Source organism: Cebidichthys violaceus, unplaced genomic scaffold (assembly GCF_023349555.1).
Source record: "Cebidichthys violaceus isolate CVI_PGR_0920_01 unplaced genomic scaffold, fCebVio1.0.p SCAF_16, whole genome shotgun sequence".
NCBI classification, from domain to species: Eukaryota; Metazoa; Chordata; class Actinopteri; order Perciformes; family Stichaeidae; genus Cebidichthys; species Cebidichthys violaceus.
This window is the reverse complement of record NW_027176329.1, coordinates 3,936,354-3,962,159: the sequence shown is the minus strand read 5'-3', so window position 1 is coordinate 3,962,159 and position 25,806 is coordinate 3,936,354. Positions and strand designations below refer to the sequence as shown.

General features: G+C 41.3%; 1 protein-coding gene across 2 annotated transcripts in view; it reads left to right on the top strand.

Annotated features, from left to right (window-relative positions):
* gabbr1b (gamma-aminobutyric acid (GABA) B receptor, 1b) overlaps nucleotides 1–25,806 on the top strand; it is a 160,415-nt gene that overhangs the window by 21,260 nt on the left and 113,349 nt on the right. For both annotated transcript variants that reach the window (XM_068710790.1, XM_068710789.1), the window contains exons 2-6: nucleotides 5,878–5,961; nucleotides 16,875–16,939; nucleotides 17,296–17,434; nucleotides 24,582–24,767; nucleotides 25,377–25,394. In XM_068710790.1, the coding sequence (XP_068566891.1) occupies nucleotides 5,878–5,961; nucleotides 16,875–16,939; nucleotides 17,296–17,434; nucleotides 24,582–24,767; nucleotides 25,377–25,394 (492 nt within the window). The remainder of the gene's footprint in view (nucleotides 1–5,877; nucleotides 5,962–16,874; nucleotides 16,940–17,295; nucleotides 17,435–24,581; nucleotides 24,768–25,376; nucleotides 25,395–25,806) is intronic.

The window sequence follows — 25,806 nt, the reverse complement described above, 5'->3', positions numbered from 1 at the left end:
GCCTGTCAGTGCAGGGACACGATGCTGTGATGGTAACCAGAGGAGACGAACCATCATCAGTGGTTAAATGTGGAGAGGCATCCACACACAGGAGAAAGTGTGTTAATGGTTGCCAGGCAACACAATTAGCCACCATCTAGCTTCCTTTTACAGTCAGAGGAGGAGATTGCCTTCTGTTGTCTGTCACCTGTCAGAGATTGTGTGTGTGTGTGTGTGTGTGTGTGTGTGTGTGTGTGTGTGTGTGTGTGTGTGTGTGTGTGTGTGTGTGCGCGCACCACTTTTTACAGAAAAAGTTTTGGAATAATCTTAATAAATTGTCTCTAAAAATTCTTAGAATTAGGATTGTTTTAGATTTAATTTAATAAATCATAACTGGTGTGATTCCAGTTGTTTGGCCCATCTTCTGTTTACCTCACAATCCTTGGACAAAAGGTAAAATAATTATGTGAACTTTCCAGTGTTTTAAAATTCAATATTGTTAAACGCTGTGCGGTGTTACAGTGTTTTGTCTGATGAACCCTGAAGCTCATGCATATATAACTGAAACTGGACTTTCTGGATTGTATTTCACCTGACTTTTTTTTTCTACCTGAAGAAGCAGTGAAATGCATGCTGGGATACTTATCTACCCTGGTCAACTTCCAAAGCATCCTGGTTAGAATTGGTGGAGCAAGGACACTTCTGTTCATTTGGACAGTACTTAGACTGATGACTTTTCACATGTCGACAGGAACACAAGCACAGTTTAATAGTTGCCTGTGTGTGATGTAGCCAACTTAACTACTAGCTTTGACCTGAATATGGATATGATTTATAGCACAGGCATCCAGAACACTATGATTGGCATCTATGAACATCATTTTAAGAAACATATAGAATCATTGTAGCAATAACAGGAGCAGTCTATAATTGAATGAAGTTGGGTGAGAGTATATATAGAGGGGGACCTGTGAGTTCCACCTAAAGCCCAACACGTTTTAACCCCTCTATTCTTCTCAAAAATGATGTTTCCAGAACATCTGGTAGCCTACTGAGTGAAAACCAAGATCAGTTTCACTGGTTCAACTTCTCCTTCGTAACTGCACATACAGCATGGATGACAGCTCATTCCTGTTAACGTAGCAACATGCTGAGTAGATAACAGACTAGTTGTAAAAAAAAATAACAATTGCATGATTGGCAAATGTAGTGAAGTTAAAGTAGATTACTGGCCCCTCCAAAAAAGTACAGTAAAAGTAAAGTTTAAAAAAGGAACTTGAAAAGTTATCATTCCTAAGAAAAAAAGAATGGAATCACTTAACAATACAGCCCGCAATTTATAGTGTACCTACCCGACATTTACCATGTAAGGGGTGTATATATATATATGGGTATATATCTATATAGCATATACAAATAACAACATTGTTCCCCCAAACATTGTTGAATGAGGTTGTACTTATGCACCGCACTGATCACAACAGTCCTGCAACAGGAACCCTTGTTCTCCGACAGCTATTTCACTCTTCCCCTCTGGGCAGGCAACTATAAACGCAGTTGCACACACTGGTCACACATCTATTGTTTCAGATGACAATAAACTGAAATTCATTCTTAATTGTTTCTAATTCATTCCATTTTCCATTAAGTTCAGAGTAACAGGGAGCATAAAGCAGGTACATGTATGGATGACGGAAAGGCAGTAGTTTGCAAGTATTTCTACCGTATTAAAAGCAGTGTGAGTGTTGGGATTATTTACATGCAGTTTCTGGAGTCAGTTATCACATTAGTCAATTTGTACCGCTGCTGCTGCTGCTGCTGTGTCTCGGCTCTGTGCCTTTCCAACATTTGTGTTTTTTTCATACCAGATGGAGAGAAAAGAAACAGCAATGTGTCAGCACTCTTCTTTATTCCCTACTGAGCCCCGCTTTTAATCAAGCCACCACAGTTGGGTTAGAATAAATGACCAGTAGCTTCGATTGTGCTGCAGTTTGTAGGTCAATGGCTTTCCGAGATACTGACATATTGATTCAGTGGGAAAGCCAATTCAAAGCCTCACAGTAAAATGTCGGTTCCTCAAAGGTTCTTTGGAGTGGGTTGAGGTGCTTCATGGTACCGCTGCCACACAGAGTCCTTGTATGTTCATTAGATGTTCTCTACTGGTTCATCAGCTCAGTTCAGTTTAGTGTAGTTAACTGAGGAAAGAATAAAAACACTAGATCAATATTGCCTACAAACAGTGTATAACTCTTTAGCAACTTTTGTGTCTATTATTCAATCAAACAGAATAGGTCTGAGAGCAAAACATTCTCCAATGTAATAAAAAAATGTATTTAAGAGTGTAACAACACTGCAATAAACATCAATTTTTAATCGATGTTACTTGCAAAACCTACAAAACAATGCTATTTTTGGTCATTACTAATAGAACATTCAGTACAATGTTAAACATCGTACTGATTGAACGTTCCCTTGCAAATGTGCAAATGTGATGTTAGAAAGTGCATATCAGCTACATTGCTATCTTCATTGTGTCCCAGCTGCTGGGCAAACTTAATTAAGCCATCTTTTCTACTTTATTTTGTTGTCGAGGTAGTTGTTGCTGTGTTTCTCATACAATATTGGGTGTTGAGAAATAAAAAATGGAAAAGCTGTCCACCCATTTTGGTAGCAAGATCTGACATCAGTTGGAGCAAAGGATTTGATTGGTCAAACATGTATTTCGCAGGTGGAAATTCGCTGAAATCGATGTCTGTCCAAAATTTTCCTCGAGCACAAATGTTCAGCAGGGGTGTGCAAATGTATGTCTGTCTTACTTTGGTGTAAAGCCTGTTATCTTTTTAAAGTGCTATCTAAATTAAATAAACTTGAAAATTAAATAAACTTAATTGAAAAATTTAGATATAGCATGCACTTAAACTAAACGATTTTATTGGGTTAGCCTTACTTTCAGGTGTCTAAAAATGTTTTAATGTCACTCCCATCGACAGCAGTACATTGCTTGGCTACCATGCTGGTAGTCCTGTTTGCTTCTCCAAAATGGGCTACGAGGCTTACGAACCGAACAATACGTTTGAATAATTCTAGTGCATTTGGAAAATGCAGAAGCTTAAATTGTGGGAAATATAATGTTTTCGGTGGAGCCACTGCGCTCAAACTGGCAACCCACATGACGTAACAGACAGCTGCCTGACACTCCGACCTCGGAAGAAAAACATTCTACACGCGATGTGACGCTAGACTAGCTTAGCGGGAAAACAACAACAACAGCAGCACACAAGCTACAAACTCTCCCCGCAGCGATTAGCTGTTCCCTACTGATTCAAACAGGGCTAAAGCAATCGCCACACAATCCCCATTTCTCCAGACCATAATTCCTGCTTTGTAAAAGAAAACAAAAGCCCAAACAGAGAATCAAATGTCTGGACCTAACCCCTATATACCATCCCTATATGCATGACGGGATGCCTATAGTCAAAATCAATGGGATTAACACAATGACAAGAACAAACGCACAAGAACCAGTCACATATATTTATATGACAACAAAGCATGACAAAGCATGACAAATCAATCCAGCAACACAGCGGCGCTAAAACACGTATTCATCCACACACTGAAGAGCACCATTCAAATATTATTCATATCAGAGGGAACAATATTAACCATATCATCAAAACGACACAATAGACAAATGAACACAGTAGTAACGCTACTGCAGATGTAAAAACAAAAGCAGTTCACTTACCAAAGCTGCTGTTCACTTAAAGACAACAAAGAGTTTAATGATGCGGTTGTACAGAACATCCGTTCGGTTCAGTTCCAGCCAGAGGTCCTCCTGTGAACGTGTTCGTTGAGTTGTGGATCCACTCGGGTCTCAGCAAAAGTTTTCAAAAGCACCGTAGCTTGTAAGTGTCCTGCCGTGCTATGGTGTCGTGTTGCTGCCTTGGTTAGCCAACTCAGGTTAGCAAATCCAGTTTAGCTCCAAACAACAAGACACTCAGTCGCAAATGAAACACATTCTTAGCCATAAAATGTGCAACGCTTCTCTGACGCTGTTGGGAACGAAAAGAAGCGTGTTTGAGTTATCAGCATTTAAGAAAACTAAATTATTGGCATCAATAGAATGTGCGGTGCTGTGATAAAACTCTCTGTGCGTCAGAGAGTTTCTTCGGCTCGGTAAGGGAATTTCCGTCCTTACGGCTGGAACAAAGTCGACTTGGGTGGAGAGCAGAAATGTGGTTCTCTCTCTCTGAAGAAGTCCGTTTCTTCACTTCTGCAGGAAAATGGTTCGCTTCCTCGTCCAGGATGCGAACATAAACAAAACAAACAAACAGTAGATTCCTCCAGCGAATATGAAACTGTTTAAAAACCCAGGATTTTCTTTTAAAGCAGCAACGTTGCATTCGTGCTTCCTTGTCCGACCAGGGGTCAGAGGAATAAGCAAAGAGCAGAGAGAAACTGTTTTATGGAAACAAGGCAGAACTGCAGGGGTCCTGAGGTGTCTGTAATCTAATGGGAAAACAAATTATAATACGCAGTGTACTTGTGAAAAGTTATTAAATTATAAAATAGCTATAACTTTGTGATTCTGTTTAGGCCAGGAGAGAAGGCTTTGCTGGCCCTGATGGCCCACCACTGGTGAATGGGTGAATGATGACATGTAGTGTTAAAGCGCTTTGAGTGGTCGGAAGACTAGAAATGCGCTGTACAAATACAGTCCATTTACTCAGTCCTCTTGCCTGTGCCTCTTTTAGTTCTAAAAATAAAATAAAGTCTATTAGATGTTCCTCAAAGCTGCAGCTACAATTCCATCAATCAGAGGCTAAGGTAGTAAAATCTATGTAGCCTGAGAGGTGAAAGCCAAGACAAACAAAAAAAAGTCAGCAAATCACTCACTACTGTGTGTAAAGCTTAATAACTGTGAACTCATTATAATTCGTGAAAGCATCAACATGATATTTTAACGAAACACATGGAGGAACCTAGCATCAAAGCCTCACAAGGTTATTTAAAGTTTAGGTTATGGTAAACTCCAGGTCATAGGTTGTCAAGTTACTACATAATCTTCATAAGAATATGTCAGCGTATCAACGCAGAATCTGTAGGCACAGGACAAGATTTGTTTGTTCTGCTTCTTTTATCTTTTCTTTTTATTTGAGTAGTAGTGAATCTAGTTTTAGCAGGCTTTGGCTGCTTGCAGGTAAACTGTGTGGAGATCAAAATATGCAAATCGGATTTGCTGAAATATAATCTCGGAACCCACTGGCTAACATCTAACAATGATTTAGCTTGGCTAATGGCTAGACAGACAGACCGATACCTCTCAACTCAAGCTGTAAACAATGATCGGCTGATCCGCTGGCTACACCTGATCTCCGGAAACATTGACTGAGAGGCTAAATCTTCGTCTCGAGTTTTGATATTTAGACCTTGTTTTCACTTTAGGTGACAGCGTGACGATCCGCCTGCTGTGACGATGCCGCCTAAATGTAACAAGACAGACGTCCTCACCAGAAACCAACAGCATTGGTCACCCGGTCAAACATTTCTATCCCTCCTATTCTTGAACACCAAAAAATGCACTGAATAAAGGATCGATCTACACATTAAATTGGCGCGATACATATCAATCCTGACAAACCAAAAAAACATATTGTGCAGCCCTTTTGAAACCTTGATGGAATGTAACATGGGATGCAACATCATGTCATTAACATGTAGCCAGTTGTTAAAACAAAACATTACATAGGGAAAGGTATATGCTGTATTCAAGGTACATCAACGACAGTGTTTTAGGGTGGATTCTTCCTTTGCTCTTTTCCTAAAACAGATGTGTCTCTCTCCCTGTCAGCCTCATCTTTTAAAATGAATTCTTCTCTCTGTTTTGTTTTTCAGGTAGAGGGATGGCACTGTCCTTTCTTCTCTTCTTCTCTGCCGTGTTGCCCTTACTCAGAGTGTCTGCCTATAATGCATCTGCCGGTAATGACTGCGCTGTCTTACACACACTTTTTTTTTTGTCTCTGACACAATGTATCCAGTTGTCTGTACAAAATGATTGTGGCTGCGACAGCACAATGGTACAACTTTGTGTGCTGGCCTGATGTATGTTTGTCTTTTGATGTGTGGTGTGCACACATGTTGATATGTGGAGGGTTAAAATATATCCTGTTGTTTATTCATCAGTTATCCTCTTGATCCTATTTTGAGTATTCAACATGTAGGAGGCCGAGCTGTATACTCGTCACTGTATAGGAGCACATCTAAACTTCATATGCAACGACACTTGAGAATTGTCCTGATTCTACCTCTGAACCAAACAAAGGTCCTACATCCATGAGACATCTGAAACACCGTAAGAGACTCCAGGCAGACACTGGCCTCTCGCCAACTCTTTGTCAACAAAGGTTGGGAACCACTGTTTTGCACTGAATTTTATGATTATTAATGCAAAAACGTGAACGTAAACGTAAACAGCTATTCCAGATACATTAGTTATACATCCAGGGTTCACAGAATTGTGCAGGTAACCGCAAGGAACCACTAAGTGGATTTTTTTTCTGGATAGGTGCTGCTGGATCTGCATGCCTTTTGTATGCATTCAGTTCTTCAGTCATGCCTCTGTCCCTTTTCCCTCTGTCATATCAGTCAGTCTCTGAGCATGAAATTGCTGCCACAGCTCGCACTGGACGAGCACCATTTCCACCTCTAACAGCCCAGCTTGGCAGGCGGGCCCAGCCCCACATTTAAAAACCAATCTGCAACCAATAGGCACTGAATCCACTAATGAATATTTGCTGTAAACTTCTAGTGCTTATTATGGTGCTTTTATATCTTAGCTCATGCTTTGACACTAATGCTCAGAGGCAGATGTCAGATCTCTGTAATACAGACGTAAACCTGCCGTCAGATTAGTAAACTGTCATTTCCTCTTTTCGCTGAGCGGTGGGGATGGTGGTGCGGGGGTGGATGGGGATGTTTGCTATGGGAGTCACGTCTAGTGGTCTTTCCTGGCCTCTATTGAGAAATGTGGTGACTGTTTAGTAATTAGGGTTTTACACCGTGGGTGAACCTGTGTGGAATGGCAGGCTCCAGATGTATTACCCCCAGGGAAGGCAAGGCAGTAAGCGATGGAGAGGATAATTAGATAGCACAGAAAATACTCCTGGTGTTGTGTCAGTGAAACCGAGCTTTGCAGTAAACTGGCAGGAAATAAAGAACGCAGCACACAGAGGAGGCTCCGAGGAGCTGGTTTCTTACCAGGACTGATTGATTTCATGTGCTTTAATGGATTACTGGAGGCCATATTGTGAAGTAAGGCATTGGGTGGTGTCTATCAAGGTCACTTCCCATCTACATCAAAGTTAGGCTGCCATCTCCATCAAAGAGTCTATCACCATTCTTCTGGCTTATTTCTCCTCCTCTGTGTGTCGACTTGTCTGCCACTCCAACCTGTTTTTATCAAAAGGCTGGTCAGGTGGAGAATGCTGAGGGGCCGATACCTCCTATGAGGTGTTAGCAGTGTAGGTCTAATCTGTCTGTATCCGTTCATTAGATTGGTCTTTTAGTATGTACTCTTTTAGGGAGTCACTTTAGATGATACGATAATAGTGTGGTGGCTAGCGCTGTGCTCACAGCAAGAGGGGCTGGACGACCCTTCTGTGTGGAGTTTGCGTGTTCTTCCGTGTCAGCATGCAGTGTTTCCCCCCAGGTCAGCGGTGTCAAACTCATTTTCACTCTGGGCCACATCAGCATCATGGTGGCCCTCAAAGGGCCGGTTGCAACTGTAAGACTGTAAAACTGTAACTACTCCCTAACATATTGTTGAATAACGGTCTCAGCATTTGATTATTGTTTATTCAAGTGTAAACATATTGTACATGCAGTTATATAAATGTAAAATTATATTTCAGCACATTTCTGTTGTTATAACATCAATCCTCTTAATTTAGGGTTAAGAAACCCACATTACTCTATCAAAGATCAAACTTTTAAAGAAAATAACAAAGACAAATATCATCAAACACAAGTTATTACATTCACTTTGTTCAAAGCTATTTTTGTCCTCTCTCTGCATCACTAATGTTCCTCCCCGTCGTCGTCCCATTCATGCAGCTACATCCAAGAGCTCCTCACTGACGGTCAGGTCTGCCTTCAGCCTCTTATAAACACTGATAGATGTATGATGCATCCGTGTTGTCTGTACTTTCATCAACAGCTAATGAAAAAGACAAGTCCTGCTCGTCTCTTCAGCTAGCTGTGTTGTTAGATTTCCCGATGGTGTTTCTTCACAATCTGACATTTTAAAAGTCTGTATCTGGTCGGAGCTCACCTGCTCACATACCTTTTAGCATGCACTGCTTCAAAAATGCACCCATTTACCCATAGACTTCATCTGTTGTGAAGCCACGTTTAAAGTAGTCTTCAATGTACTCACAATCCATGTAGGGTAACATAAGAAGAGCTGCTTCTATGACTGTGGTGTTTAATTATCTCATCATTTAGACTCTCGATCTCATAATTTAGACCATGGGGATATTTTTATTATCAAATCTAACTTTTCATATTTTTTTTGTAATTACATTTTTATTTATTTTTTTTAAATCCTGGCGGATTCGCGAACCACATAAAATGATTCGGCCCGCGACATCATTTTATGTGGCCCGCGAATATGTATGTGTATGTACATGTACATGTATATGTTTGTATGTATGTATGTACCTACCAACCAACCAACCAACCAACCAACCAAGATCAGTCTTGTACAGCCAGGGGGGAGTGTTTCCCCTTTGACAGCCCAGCTGGGTCAAACCCTGCATCCGGCGGTGACTGGACTTTAGCTGCTTGTGGGGCAGGGCGTGCAGCACTTGGGCTCGTTTCTGTACTTGGACCCGGAGCAGGAGAGCTACTCCGGCTGCTACTCGCAGGAGAGCGAGTGTTGCCATTTTTGCCGTCGAGTAAATAAGATAAATAACATGAAGCTATTTAGTTTGTTTAATAAAATAACAAGGCGTAGACCTGTTCTACAGGAAAGGGAACCTTAAATGACTTCTGTTGTGATCTGGCGCTATATAGAAAATACAATTAAACAAAATTAACTTGACCTTCAAGGGGGGGGGGGTGTCCCCTTATTATTTTGTTAGGGGAAACATTGGCATGGGTTCTCCGGCTTCCTCCTACATTTCAAAGAAAAAGTTGCCCGTAGGTGTGAATGGTTGTCTCCGTTTGTCAGCTATTCTGGCAACCTGTCGGCTTCAGCCCCCCTGTACCCTGTACAGGATAAGCGGTTAGCAATATTAGATGGAAGCATAATAATAATGTATTAGTATATTTAATAATACGTTTGACATCTTGTGCACAGTTGGAATTTGGTACCTAGGTAAATAATCCTTTTTCAGCCATCCCAGAAAACTGCTCCGGGAAAAAAAACACTCAAAATCTTCCAATCAAGGATAACAATAATACAAATTGAGTTAAAAATATTAAAACCATTACCCATATGTGCAGCATGCACATTTACATCAGTGCATAGCTAGTAATAGCTAGTTAAAGGTTAAAATAAAGAGATGTTATTAGCTTTCTTTTAAATATATTTAGCAACTGGCTTTCCTATACCTACACATTGTGTGTTCTATGGTTCGTACAGTGATTGACAAAGACTATCCCAGATTTTCTTTCAGCAGTTGTTTGGAACCTCTAATAAACCAGCTTCAGATGATCGCAGTGTTCTTAAAGCCAAATAGTTAACAGAGGGTTAGCGATATAGGCTGGTCCTAGCCCAGTTAGGGCTTTGTATATAAGAAAGAGGACATTCAAATCAATTGTAAATGTTACAGGAAGCCAGTGCAGGGCAGCTAAAACTGGAGTAATGTTTTCCTCTTACCTCTTGGTTTTGGGTTATATGCGAGCTGCAGAATTTTGAATGAGCTGTCATTATTTTTTCTTTTCAAAAGACCATTAAAAAGTGCATTAGAGTAATTGAGTTGCCTTGAAATAAAGTTATTAATAAGTTTTTCAGCATCTTTTGACTTAAACTGTAGGTCTAATTTAGCTATGTTTCTAAGATGGAAAAATGATGTATTATGTGTGACTTGTAACCTCAATAATTAAATAATTATCCAGGAAGTTAATTTCCCCATATCTTTAAACAGCATTCCTCTTTTTGTTTTAGGGCTAGTAGGATTTCGGTTTTGTCCTCATTTAACATAAAAAAAATATTGCTCATCCATTTATTTATTACCAAAAGACAGGTAGTAATGGAGTTTATAGCTGCATTGTCATTTGGTTCAGTAGAGATGTACAATTGCGTGTCATCCGCATGATTATGGAAACATACATTGTTGTTTCTAAAAATGCCACCATGTGGCGGCATGCATAGTGAGAATAATAATGGCCCAAAGCCGCTCCTTTGTGCAACCCCAAAACAGTGGCCATGTTTCTCAGACACATGATCTCCAAGACTGTTGTAACACTTTCTCCTTTTGATGTTTTGAACCAGTTTAACACCGTCAGAAAGATCAACTAACCAACCAAGATTGATCAAGATATCATAGTCAACTGTATCAACACTGCACCTAGGTCTAAGAGGACAATAATGGAGGCCTTATGACCGTCTGATTAGTCTGAGGTGGCTGATTATTTTACTAAAAGCAGTTTCAGTGCTGTTCTGAAGCCTGACTGAAATTCCTCCGGGATATTATCTTCTTTTTAAAAGGAGTACATTTGCACTGAAACTGTCTTTACAAGTATCTTACTAATGAATGGAAGGTTAGATATGGGTATATATACAGTAGCTGGTCAGTGAATTTTCATCTAGGCTGGGTTTCGTTAGTAAGTGTTTTACATCAGCTGTTTTCAAAAAACGGAAAGATGGAGCCCAGTTTATTGCTCTGCCATCTCAGATTGACTTTCTGGACCATAGCGTCAGCCAAATGAATAATCTGATTTTGGGAGTTGAAACAGGCTGTGTGATGTTTCTAGCCACTGTGAGCTCTCACCATGTGTGGCTGGGACTCAAATCACTCCTGTGGAACGACCGAGATGACCTCTTTGTCACAGATTGGGCTATTGGGATCAATGTCATCTGTCACTTGGTGCTTTGAAACGTCTGGAGGAGAAGCTGCCTTGCCACTTGCTTACCCTCAAAGGAAAAAGAGGAGAGTGCAACAATGTGACGATGAGAAGGAGAGAACATCGGCGGGATGGGGCAACCATGCAAACCAAGTTTGCCTCCACTTCACCAAGTATTGCAGATTCAGCTGAGATCGCTTGTCCATGTCGATGTGTTCTTGGGCAAGACACTTAACCCCAAATTGCTCCCGCAGGCTGTTCTTGCAGTTTATGAATCTATATGAATGTTAGTGATGAGCAGGTGGCACCTTGCATGGTAGCCCCTGTCATCAGTGTATGAATGGGGGTGAATGATGACATGTAGTGTTAAAGAGCTTTGAGAAGACTAGAAAAGCGCTGTACAAGTACAGTCCATTCACCATTTGAAGTGGAGCGACAGAAATGCATTACATTACATTACAGTCATTATCCAAAGTGACTTACAATTCAGATTCTATCACACAATTTTTTGGGGGTTAAGTGTCTTGCTCAAGGACACATCGACATGCGACTAGCGGAACCGAAGATCGAACTGCCGATCGTCTGATTGACGGACGGCCCTGTTTTCCACTTAGCCACAGTCGCCCTCTGAAGTGACTGTCTATCACCAATGGCACCCCCCACAGTGGGGAGTGCCATTGGTGCTCGAGGCTTTGGTGAAGGGTCCCTTTGTGCCTCTGGAACACTCTTCTCCAACAGCTTAGCTGCTTGCACTGACCTCAGCTAAGAGAGTGTATGAATAACCGCCCTGTGGGTGTACCAGTTGGTTGCTCCTTCGAGTCTACCCATTCATACAGCCTAAGTTAAGTGTCTTGCTCTGCCTGTGCAGTCCATGGACATGGACTAGCGGAGCCCGGGATCAAACTTCTGATCCGCTGTTTGAGGGACGCTCTATCACTGAGCCACAGTCTCCTAGGCGGGGAAAGCCCCTCCAACTAGGTCAGTGAATATTCTACTCGCAGCATCTCTTGGAGATGTCAGTCTCCCTTCAGGGTGTGTTCACTGGAATGATACAGGACTGGTGAAAAGGGTATGTGTGTATCGGTCTGTCTTTTTGACTCCTGCAGGGTTAGGCAATAGCAGTGAATATCAGAAATTGCAATTAGAAGATGCTACCTTGTGCTTTAGATAATTGTGATAGTCATTTTTCAATATTTTTTACATTCTGTAGACCAGACATTAGGTTGGGGTTGTTTTGTTGACTAAAGCTTGTAGCTAGGGTCAGGTTCAGATATTATTTCATAATATAACTTTGTTAAAACTTTGGCATCTCTGAATGTCTTTTGAACCAAAAATTCCCTTTTGTTGAGATTAGGCTGGCATCAAAGAACACTGTGACAAATAGGTGACTCGGATACTGAGATATTATTAATGTTTAACCCTGTTATTACTATGTCTAGAATGTATACCATGCTGATGAGTGGCTTCATTTACATTATATTTTAATAAAGTAATTGTTATTTTTGAATATTTGTCACTTGTTGTGTCCATACGTGTCTGATCTGCTTGCAAACAGTGTAGCCAATGTGCTGCATTTGATTGACAGGAAAACAACCAAAATGGATGAAATAGAGCAATTTTACAGAGAGAGCCTTTCCTTTGTTAAAACATTATGACCTTTTTGAGGCAACTGATAAAAACTCCACTTGCTACACGGCGACTGAGGCTCAGCTGAGGCTTGCATGGTAGCCCCTGTCATCAGTGTATGAATGGGTGTGAATGGGTAAATGATAACATGTAGTGTTAAAGAGCTTTGAGTGCTTGGAAGACTAGAAAAGAGAGAAACAAGTACAGTCCATTTACCAGATTATAGGTCTATGCACAGATCTGTTCTGGATACTGATAATGATAACTTCATATGGAAAGACGTTCTGAGTCGACACAGACTGAATCCGTGACAATGGCTGTGAGGGCGAGAGACCTTATAAAGTAATGAAAACACTGAACCTTAAAAATGCTAATAAGACTAGACATCTAAAGTTCACTTAGCAGTCACAATGGGCTTGGGGCATCAGATTCTGATATTATGTTTATTATTATTGTGTAGATATTACATTTCCCCATAGTAATGGTACAACAGTATCAGTAAGCTCATGGGTCACCCAAATCATGAGGAATCAATCTCTGAAGACCATGAATTTTCACACAAAATATCATTAAAACCTGCGACGAGTTAACATTTTGCGTGTCAAATTAATAATTTGACCAGAGTGTGGAACTAAAATCAGCAAATCGTTAAAGCCATAAATTCCAGACTGGAGCAATTGAAAAGATATCGCTCAGAATTATTATTAGAAAAGGAATTATCTGGGAATGCTGTTAAGTCCTGCATTAACACAGCTAGGAACACAGAGAGGGAGTTTTGCTTTTGGCCATCATTAATCACTGAATATCATCTGATATAACTGCTTTGAAAAACACAAAGCATGTAAAAATACAATACTTTGATGTAGAAATAATTGGGCTTGGAGAATCTTAATTCAGTCCCTTTCACCTTCCAAATCTCTGCTTTTTACTGTAGCCTAAACCTTTAGGTACATCAGTCTGAACATGCATATCGGTCTCCTCCCATGATAGTCAAGCTCCAGCTGGCCCTATTAACTGTGTCCCCATCCTAATGAAGCACCATTTATTCATATGAAACCATTGCTCAGTTGACAAATAAGCTCTGCTGGCAGCAACAAGCACAAACCTCATAAGGATTCTGTCTTACTGGAGAAAAATGACTGATGTGGATAACGAGTGAGCCTTCTGCTGGAAACCAGGCTGCTGGTGCTGTAGAGTGTTAATACTGAAAACATGACATAGGTTGCCACCTAGTGGTAGAAATGTTGGCATGAAACAGTCAGAAAAGCCTTTTCTTTTATTTATAAAAGGCTTTTCTGACTGTTTCAAACCTGCAAAACACTGTGAACATGTTGTGTCTGTTTATTTCTACTCATTGTTTTTTCATGTCCAGCTTTTTGTTTGACTCATTTTGTACTCATCTATACATATTGTCATAACATTCATCCTGTCACAAAGAATTATTTGGATAATTTAAGGGTTAGGGTTTACTTTTTGCTTCTTAAATTCATTGTAAATTCAGCTATATGTCTACTGGTGGTTGAGGAGGGACAGATGGCTTATTTTCTTAGTTTCAATTATCCATTTGTTATCATATCAAATATATTACTTATTACGTTATACCAGTGGTGGGCCGTCAGGGCCAGCAAAGGCTCTGCTGGCCTAAACAGAATCACAGTTATAGCTATTTTATCATTTAATATTTTTTCAGAAATACACTACATGTATTCTAATGTTTTTTTGCCATTAGCTTATTATCTCATTGTACAGCTACTGTCTTCCTCATTTGCTCTGCTTCCAGCCTGCAGCTTGTTTTAAGTAGAGCTTTTATCCAATCACATTTCACCTCTATGTCTCTAGCTAAGAAGAGAGGCCTGAGGCCCGCTAGGTAGACTTTTGCAGTTTAAGTAAATGGGGACGATATTTTTGATTGTCATAGTCTTCAACCAATCAGATCTTTAGTTTGACATGTTGGGCGTATTCTTTGACATGTCAGAGCTTCTAAGGTGGCCTACAAGTACGTCAGCAATAACGTGCGGTGTGATTGGTCAGTGGGCTAGCGTCACTGTTGTGAAGCTGAAGCTGGCTAGCAGAAGATAGTATTAGTAGTAAGAGTTCAAGTTGAAAGATATGTAAGAAGTTATGACATTGACATGACATTTTTAGCATTTTGCCTGGTGTAGCTTTGTTTTTTTAACACTCAATGGCTGAAGGAGGAGGAGAAACGGATTTCTCAAGAAGGACATTTCCAGAAAAACTGGACATCGTATCAAAGTGTCGGCCAACCCCACAGCTAGCAGCCCTGACCCAGCATGGAAAAGGATTTGTACAAACGTTATTCCTGGCTGACAGCGTCAGAGAAGCGTTGCACATTTTATGGCTAAGAATACGTTTTATTTGCGACTGAGCGTCTTGGTGTTTGGAGCTAAGCTGGATTTGCTAACCTGAGTTGGCTAACCAAGGCAGCAACACGACACCATAGCATGACAGGACACTTACAAGCTACGGTGCTTTTGAAAACTTTTGCTGAGACCCGAGTGGATCCACAACTCAACGAACACGTTCACAGGAGGACCTCTGGCTGGAACTGAACCGCACCGATGTTCCGTACAACCGCGTCATTAAACTTTTTGTTAACAAAGAAAGGAGGATGGACTTTGTCTTTAAGTGAACAGCATCTTTGGTAGTGAACTGCTTTTGTTTTTACATCTGCAGTAGCGTTACTACTGTGTTCATTTGTCTATGGTGTCGTTTTTATGATATGGTTAATATTGTTCCCTCTGATGTGAATAATATTTGAATGGTGCTCTTCAGTGTGTGGATGAATGCGTGTTTTAGCGCCGCAGAGTTGCTGGAATGATTTGTCATGCTTTGTTGTCATATGAATATATGTGACTGGTTCTTATGAGTTTGTTCTTGTAATTGTGTTAATTACATTGATTTTGATTATATGCATTGTCCGTTAATGAATACGCATTCATGTATCTGTTTTCTTTTACAAAGCAAGAATTATGGTCTGGAGAAATGGGGATTGTGTGGCGATTGCTTTAGCCCTGTTTGAATCAGCGTGTGTGCTGCTGTTGGTTTTCCTGCTAAGCTAATTTAGCATAGTCTCTCAGAACACACGTGTCGTGTACAATGTTGTTCTTCCGTGGTGGGCGTGTCAGACAGCACGTTGTCTGTGACGTTGGGTGGGTTGCCAGGTTGTGCGCAGTGGCTCCACCGAAAGAACATTATATTTCCCACAATTTAAGCTTCTGCATTTTCCAAATGCACTAGTATTATTCAAACGTATTGTTCAGTTCGTAATGCGTATGGAACTGTGAGCCTCGTACCGAACGGTTTAATATGACTAATTGTATTGTTACACCCCTAGAAACAAATAATAACCTGTAGCTGTGGCGTCATAATGAGGTCATTAGGAGGAGGTTCAACTGTAGTAGGACAGCACTGAAGGCCCAGGTCTAAAATGCACGGCCCACAACACGACATAATATGTCATACAAGATCATTTTCCCTAATCACCCCTAATTTAAAGGTGCCATAAACAGGATTGGGAGCATATCTGCTGCCTGTCAACGGCTCTCAACATGGCGACGAATAAGCCTGGGGCTCGCAGCTGACAGGACGGCGTTATTAGCTGTAACAGCCATATGACAGCAGTGCAGATCAGCAGCAGTGAGCGAGCTAGTGGGTCACTCTCACATGCATGAACATGCACTAAACAGCATGTGAGGCTGGCCTGGCTATGCCAACAAAGAACGGAGAAACTTGGATAACAGCGAACACAGAGGGAGAGTGAGCTCATTCTATGCTCGGGTAGACATTACTCCTCCATATAGCAAATAGTTGCTGCTTTATTAGTGCTTTGAATCTCGTATATTGCACCTTTAATTAAGCTGCCTTCCTGAAGATGTAAATCTGTTAAAACATCTAAAAATGGCACAAAGGAAGAAGAGATCTCAGGCTTTGATACACACACAGCTCTTGTCAGAAGATCTTTGATAGATATTTGATGGTCAAAAGAAAAGTGGGTTTAAAACTTGCATTGAGCTTTAGTTTGAAATCTGTGTGGTGTGGCTGTCAGGATCCAGCATCAGTGTTGAACAGCAGAGCTGTCTGCCCTGCAGCTGATTAACAGCCAGCTGATTGAGACAGATCAGAGCTGGAGGACTGCAGGACTCTTTCTTCTCCACCTGACGGTTTTGTCTCTCTTTCAGGTTGTGCTATCATCCGTCCTCCCAGAGATGGAGGGATAAGGTACAGAGGTCTGACACAAGAGCAGGTAGGAATGGCTACCGTCACTCGGTTTTTACTGCCGCACAGAGTTCAACCCAAAGTTAGACTTGGATGAAGTGTTCTGTTTGTATTTACAGCTAATTCAAATGGGAGCAGATCAGAAAGCAATGAGAGATGTTATTGAAATATGTCAAAATGTACTTAAAAACCAGTAAAAAGTCTCTCTCTCCAGTTGAAATAAAAAAATATATACTTGGGAATATACTGTAACCAGCCATCAAAATCCATCCAAAATAACCAAATCTATGTAGTGGTATATTTTTACTGGTGTACTGATTTTAATTCTCTCTCTCTGTGTGTGTGTGTGTGTGTGTGTGTGTGTGTGTGTGTGTGTGTGTGTAGATCCGCAGTGTGCAGATGCTCCCAGTAGACTATGAGATAGAGTACATCTGCAGGGGCAACAGAGTGATTGTGGGACCCAAGGTCAGGAAGTGTTTGCCCAACGGCACTTGGACCGATCTAAGCCAGCGCAGCAGATGCTGTGAGTTTAACCTCAGCTGACTCTCCATCACACCTTCATTCATCTCCCACATGAAACATTGTTCCAGACATATATATACCCCAGTCTTTGATCGTCCTCTCAGGAGAAATAAATATCCTGTTTTCATCATGTGGAGGAGAGATCGTCTGAATTCCTTCTGTTCTCATTGGCCAACATCTTGTGCACGATGAAATTTGAGCCTTTCAGTAAAAAGAAACCTGAGCAACCTATATTTCACATTTAAGACACAGGACGCTAGTTCTTTTTTAACTAACTATGTGTTAAAGGTGTTGTTGGACCAGTTGCCATCATTAATTGCTGTTAATTGCTCCTGTGTTTGTTTGTTGAGGTTGTAAGCCCCTTTGGCTGTGTTTCATTACAGGGAAACACAGCTCCACCTGGGCGTCTCCCTTCAAGTGTGATTGACAGTCATTAGTCTGGTTTGAGTGACTCCCACTGGTGTGAGGTGGGTGGGGTCTCAGTTGGAGGCATGTTATGCACCAATCAGAGTTCTGCATTTTACATAAACAATGTAATCAAATTTGATGATTTTGTTGTGGGTTTCTTTTGATCAATCACATGTGATAACACTAGTCCCAAACATTTCTGATCAATCAGATTATGAGAGTTTGAGTGATTAACTCTTCCTCCTCCTCCTTTTCCCTGCATGCGTATGTTTTGCGAGTGGTGTTGTAGAAGGCAGTTAAAGCTCTAGAAAAAGCTAGTAAGTGGACTTACAACTTGTTTGAAATTGATAGATATATCTCATATATCACTCTTCAACGTTTGAGTGAAGATGAATCCAGAAAGTGGTCGAGATATTTGGGTTGTTAGCTAATGCTAATTAGCAGCTAAGCTAAAACTAAGTAGCAGCAAGATGCCTCCCTTCTCCACAGACGACTACCACAAACTCCTGCAGAAGATTGCAGTCTTGGAAACAAAAATCCACCGACTAGAAGTAAACGTGGAGGTAAATGGACTGTGTGGGAATGATACCACTTTACCCATTACATTACATTACAGTCATTTAGCAGACGCTTTTATCCAAAGTGACTTACAATTCAGTATCGATCTATACACCGTAGGCACAGCTACGGGAGCAATTTTTGGTGTTAAGTGTCTTGCTCAAGGACACATCGACTTGCGACTAGCGGAGCCAGAGCCGGGGATCGAATCACCGATCCTCTGATTGAAGGACAGCTCTGCTCTCCACTTATCCACAGTCGCCCACAGACTCAAAACATTGGACAAACACAAGCTAAGACTGAGCTAACTAGCACCACCAGGCCTACCAAGAAACAGGAGGAGAGAACAGATAATGAATCTTCAAATGGTAGTCCTCCCTGGAACTCTCTCGGTGCGAGAAAGAGGAAATCATACCCTCATGATGTGGGAGGACGACTAACAGGCAGAGCCCAGCGTCCTGAGATTTGTGATGTGACTGGCTGGCCTGCACTAGCACACAGGAAGAACTCCTCCTCAACCCCTGCACTCAGCCGGACAAAGCCAAGGACAGCGGAGAAAAGTAAAACCAGCAAACTACCTCCACAACAACCAAGCCTACAATTTCAAAACAGATTTGCTCCATTGTTGCAGGATCCTAAATCTCCATCTGATGACCTGGATAAGCAGATATCTTCTCAAAGCAGGGTAAGAACAGAGTAAATGTGAGCGTAAAAGGCCGCAGGGAAAGCTAATGACTGGGCCTGAGACTCTGATTGTTGGTGACTATGCTGTAAAAGATGTCAGAACATTGTGCAGCAAGAATACCAAAATACTCTGCTTTCCGAAAGATACGGTCTCTAACATGAGAGACAAAATCCTGGACATCTTGGCTGACCATCCCACGGTGAAAAACATCATCGTGCATACAGGAAGCTGTGATGTTGTGAAACAACAGTCTGACGTTCTGAAGCGAGACTTTATTGATTTGTTAAACACAGGCAGCTCTGTCAAGGCTGAGGTGTTTATCAGTGGCCCTCTTCCACCAGTCAGAGGAGGAGACGAAGGATTCAGCAGGCTGTTTGCGCTGAACAAATGGCTGTCAACTGCATGTACTGACCATTCAGTACATTTTATCAACAATTCCTACATTTTCTGTGAGCGCAGACATCTTTTTAAGGCACATGGAGTTTACCTGAACAAGTCAGGGGTAAAAATGTTTACCTCTAACCTATTTTTCTTCCTGCATCACCCGTCTATTCCCACTGCCAAGGACAAGAGACAAGAGGAGTCTAAACAAGAAATAACCACACAGCATCGCCATAGAGACCTTATAGGAAGGACGCCCCCGCCTAGGAGATCCAAGAGGAGGAGTCTCCAACCTCGTCATCAGGGACCGCCTCTGATCTCCCACTTTCTCCCCCCCTCTAAGGGAAGGAGTCTTTACCTCCCTCACCAGCACCTACTTCCACCCCCCAGACTCCATCCTGGTCCCTCTCCTCTCTACTCACACTCCCCCCCCCCCCCCAGGCTACAAGGCTAATGACACCAATGATTCTCTCCAGGAAAAGTCGGGGCCCTGTATGCAGCTAGCCTTCTCAATTCCTGTCCTGATAGTTCATAGAAAAAGAAAGGTGAGGCTAGAAGAAACAATAGTAAATCTGCAAACGTATCAAACTTAACATTCGTTTCTCGTCAGCCTGTTCAGATAAATTGGGCAAATACAGCTTTGAACACATTAAACTTAGCTTTATTAAATGTCAGGTCTCTGTGAGGAAAAACATTTTTAATCAATGATTTTATTGTTAGGCACAAACTGGACTTTTGATATCCATGTTGGTAGTCCCCAGGACAGAGGGTCTATAGAACTATGTGGTGTCCTTGATAACTATGATCTGACTCAGCATGAGACAGGACCCACCCACAACAGGGGGCACACTCTGGACCTGATCATCACCAAAGGTGTAAACATTTCCAAGGTTGCTGTGACTGATGTTGCACTCTCTGATCATTTCTGTGTTTTCTTTGAGAGTCTCCTTGCACACAAATGCCCAAACCGAGGTTGTGACAAAGCGTTACATCTCTGAAAACACCAGTGAACTATTTATTCAGAAGTACTCCTCCACACCAGCCCTCTCTTGCATCTCAGTCAATGAACTTGTAGATAGCTTCAATTCTAAAGTTAAAAATGTTATTGATGCCGTTGCACCCACTAAATATATGTGGGTTTTATACTAAATATAAAATGATACTACGCTGGTCAGAATAGAGAAAAGAGAGTGTCGGAAAGCTGAGCGCAGGTGGCGAAAAACAAATCTCCAGGTTCACTGTGACATCTATAAAGAGAGACTTGGCAATTATAATTTGGAACTTAGAAATGCAAGGCAGTCCTTCTTCTCTGACATCATAACCAAAAACAATAACAATACACGCGCATTATTTGCTACCGTCGACAGGCTAACACACCCTTTCAGTGTCAGTAGCTGCTGAGCTCCAGTCCACCTGGGCATGCAATCAATTTGCCTCCTTTTTTACTGACAAAATTCAGAGAATTAGACAAGCAGTCAGTGCCTCCACACCTACCACAGGATATGTGTTGTCCCCATCTCTGAATAACATCCTAGAAGACATTATTCAACATCTGAAGTCATCCTCCTGCTGCTTGGATATTCTACCAACATACTTTTTCAAAGATATTTCAAACTGCATGACCACTGATCTTTTACAAATTGTAAACGCATCCCTTCTCTCAGGTGTCTTCCCACAAGCCCTAAAAACTGCAGTTATTAAACCACTCCTAAAGAAGGCTAATTTAGACTCCGCAACAATGACAAATTATAGGCCAATATCAAACCTTCCATTTTTAAGTAAAATAACTGAAAAGGCGTTTTTTTCAACAGCTGAACAACTTCTTGGCCGTAAATAACTGTTTGGATGTCTTCCAGTCAGGCTTTCGACAGCACCACAGTACTGAAACTGCTCTTGTTAAGGTTTTCAGCGACATCCACTTAAACACAGACAATGGCAGAATTTCAGTCTCAGTATTACTGGATCTCAGTGCTGCATTCAACACGGTCGACCATGACATACCACTAGAAAGACTAAAAATCTGGGTGGGACTCTCTGGCACAGCACTTAACTGGTTTGAATCCTACTTGAAGGACAGAGAATACTTTGTGTCTGTAGCTAATTACACATCAGAACTGACGAAAATGACATGTGGTGTCAGATTATGGAAAACAACAAAGTGTGTTATCATAATTATACAGACGACACACAAATCTACATAACTATATCACCAGGGGACTATAATCCCATACAGGGGCTGGGTAAATGCATTGAACAAATCAACAACTGGATGTGCCAGAATTTTCTTCAATTAAACAAAGATAAAACAGAAGTAATTGTTTTTGGTACCAAGGATGAACGATTGAAAGTCAGCTCTCAGCTTCAATCACTGATGTTAAAAACCACAAACCAAGCCAGAAACCTAGGTGTAGTTATGGATTCAGACCTCAACCTGAACAGCCATATCAAGACAATTACAAAATCAGCCTACTATCACCTGAAGAACATATCAAGGATTAGAGGACTTATGTCTCAACAGGATTTGGAAAAACTTGTCCATCATTTATTTTCAGTAGACTGGACTACTGTAACGGTGTGTTCACAGGTCTCTGTAAAAAGTCAATCAGAAAGCAGCAGCTGATTCAGAACGCTGCAGCTCGAGTCCTCACTAAGACCAAGAAAGTGGATCACATCACTCCAGTTCTGAGGTCTTTGCACTGGCTTCCTGTTCAACAAAGAATTGACTTTAAAACCCTGCTGTTGGTTTATAAAGCACTGAATGGTTTAGGGCCAAAATACATCTCTGATCTGCTGCTACCTTATGAACCATCCCGACCCGTTAGGTCGTCTGGGACTGGTCTACTTTCTGTTCCCAGAGTCAGAACTAAACATGGAGAAGCAGCGTTCGGTTCTTCTGCTCCACATATCTGGAACAAAGTCCCAGAAAGCTGCAGGTCTGCAGAGACCCTCAGCTTTAAATCAAGACTGAAGACTTTTCTGTTTGCTGCTGCCTTTAATTGAACCACATTCAAGGATATTAATCAATTTCCTGCATTTCTGCATTTTACTACTGTATCTTATTTCTTACACTGCTTTTTAGTGTTTTAATGAATGTTCTTAATTGTTTTTAAATCTCCTTTTCTTTTGCCTTATGTTTTGATGTTTTAATGGTTTTATTTGAAGCACTTTGAATTGTCTTGTTGTTGAAATGTGCTATACAAATAGAGTTTATGGCTGAGATTCCTATGTTGCCTTCATTCTGTGTGATATGTTTTTGTATTGGCAAAGGAAACTACACCACATGACTGTTTTAACTCACACAGGCTCCACCCTCTACTGGTCTCTATCGGTAATACTCTCCTTCAATCAGCATGCATTTGCCCACTGAAAATTAGAATGAAAATGAATATGTGCGGAACCCACATAAAATAAGGCAGCACACATCTCTGTCTGCTATCTTTTTTTCTCATCAGTGAACAGTGATTTTCCCACTGACTTCTTACTTTTGCATACAAAGTCTTGAGGAACCAGAGAGGGGTGTTCAGCTGCCACCAGCCCACAAGTTCTGCCTAGCGCTACCCAAGATTCAACGCCAGCAGCAGTGGGATCCTGATGCTTCGCTGTAATGAATTTCCCAAGCCTATAGGCAGGCGTGACAAGACCCTCCTACTGTGGTCCACACACATTCTACATGCAGCGTGGCAAAGTTGGCGGTTCAGTGTCGAGGACATATTTACAGCGGCAGCTTGGTCGACGCCCTGTCCATTCATATGGTTTTATCTCTTGGACAGTGATTGACTGTCTATGTTACTGACATTTCAGCGAACTCGTGCTAGAGAGTGGAGGAGAGGATTACCGATAAAGTCCATAAGAGGGCTCCGCCTGTGCTTATAGAAGTAGGGTTACAAAATTGTAACCTTTGTTATTAAATGGGGGTTTGAGATGTTTTTTTTATTATTACACACGGATTCTGGTGAAATCAGAAACTCCTTCACCTCAGACTCTAGTGGGGCCTCCATCAGAGACCAGTCTACCGCAGACACCACGCTGCTGGAGGCCCAGGCCGTATTGATGGGCCTGCTGGAGGGAAGGGAGGCGGAGGAGAACCAGAACCAGGTCAAAGCGGGGAAGACTGTCAGACCTTGTTGCAGTAAAATGTAAAATGTTTTTTAAAGGGATTCTGGTGTTTGGAAACACGAACGCTTTTGTCCACAGGAACCACCAAAATCAACACAAAGTTCCTCATAATGGCTTTAACACACAGACATGAAATTTATATCCATTTGACTCTCACTCTTTTGTTTATCCTCTGAAACAATCATGAGCTGCTGTTATGCTACGCTACAATTCCCTCACTTCCCTCACACACTTTTAATGTATTTAAAGCCACTATGTGTGCACCAAGATGTTGGAGATGTTCTACCAGTCTGTTGTGGCCAGCAGTGCACTTTACTTCTCCATAGTCTGCTGGGGGAGCAGCATTGGAGCCGGAGACGCCAGCAGACTTAACAACCTGGTTGAGAAGGCCGGCTCCATCATCGGCTGCAAACTGGACACTCTGGAACAGGTGGTGGAGAGGAGGACACTGAAGAAACTATTATCCATATTGGATAACCCGGACCACCCTCTCCACCACCTACTGCAGAGACAGCGGAGCACTTTCTCCAACAGACTGATCCAGCTCTGCTGTTACAAGGACAGATACAGGAGAACATTCATGCCCACTGCTATAAGACTTTACAATAAATCACCTCAGGCCAAATCAATTACTCTGTTGTTTGTTTGGTTAAGTCTTTGCACTACTGTTTATTTAGTTAATTTAATTTATATTTTATTGTATATATTGTGCATTTTTATATTTTATATTTTTTCATATTTTTACTCTGCTATTTTTATTGCTTATCTGTATGTATAAATGCTGCTGTAGCAGAACAAATTTCCCCTTTTGGGATTAATAAAGTAACTATGTATCTATTATATTATATTATTATATTATATATATATTTGCAGGGTTTAAGAATGTTTGCAGTGGCTGTATCAAAGAAAGCGACTGTGATAAATAGCAGTTCTCTGCTGCTGTTCTATCACACTATTAAGTATGAGATCTCTCTTCAGAACATCTGTCTTTCTGTTCCAGTGTTGTTGTGTCCTCGGGTGTGGACATCATTGGAAAATGGCCGGGTGTCTTCTTGGCCCCTGGGGCCCCCGGTGGAGGGCACAGAGCTACATTACAGCTGTCTGCCTGGCTTCATCCTCATGGGCCGAAACTCAACACAGTGCAATAAGATGGGCAAGTGGGACACCCCAAAACCTGTGTGTCACTGTGAGTCACTCTCCTCCGTTTATTCTCTGCTGCATGGCTCAACATTTTGGGTTCAAATGGAAAAAAAAGGGAAAAAAAGGAAAAAAAAAGGTTTTTAGCAGTTGAAGAAAATGTACACTATTTCAAAGGCACCAGAGTAAAAGACGTTCATGTTTACACGGTGAAGCAGCATTGTTTAGATGTGCTCTCCCTCCCCCTGCCTTATGCTGGGACTTTGCTGTTATGACGCATTACCACCACCAACTGTTGATAAGTGGAATAGTGTGGAATTGTGGGATGTCATGTAGTCCAGCTCCTTTTATTTGGTACATGAGCCGGTTTCATTTACCGTCACATTGACTGATTTCACATGCTGACACATTCTTAACGGACTAACGTCATTCTATCAGCAGACGCCTCTCTGTTCCTCTACCCTCGTGTTGAGATGGACATTCAGTACATTTATGCTAATTAAAGGGCAGTGTGAAATGCTGACTAAGCAGTGTACGTTTGCCTCTTGTGTATTTTTGCAGTGAACAAATCATGGAACAAATGAAATATGTTTGTGGCCAAATTCAAATGAGTCGTAAAACCAAACTCTGTTTTGTCTCCTCTTTTCTGATCCCAAAGATGATCGGCACTACAAAGGTAGGAACATTGTCTCTCTTCTCCCTCTTCTCTTTTCATTTTATTACTTTTCAACTCCACATCTTCTCTGGCAGTGACAGTGCTCCCTCTGTGGACTGAGTGGCAGATATCATTGAGAATGTGTAATAGTGTGTAGTTAATATAAAGTGTTACCTGGTAACACTTTATATTAACTACACACTATGAAGTATTAGCTAAGTATGAGTAAACACTTAATTCATCATTTATAAAGCATTGTTCACTCATTAACACTCATTAGTATGCAATTTATAACAGTTATAAATGTTTTATTCTTGATTAATAAGCTTGTCTATTATGTGTTTGGTGATTATGTTTCCATACTTTATAAATGATGGATTCCCCATTTGTAAATTAAGTATTATATATATTACTAAACAATTATTAAGGAGTT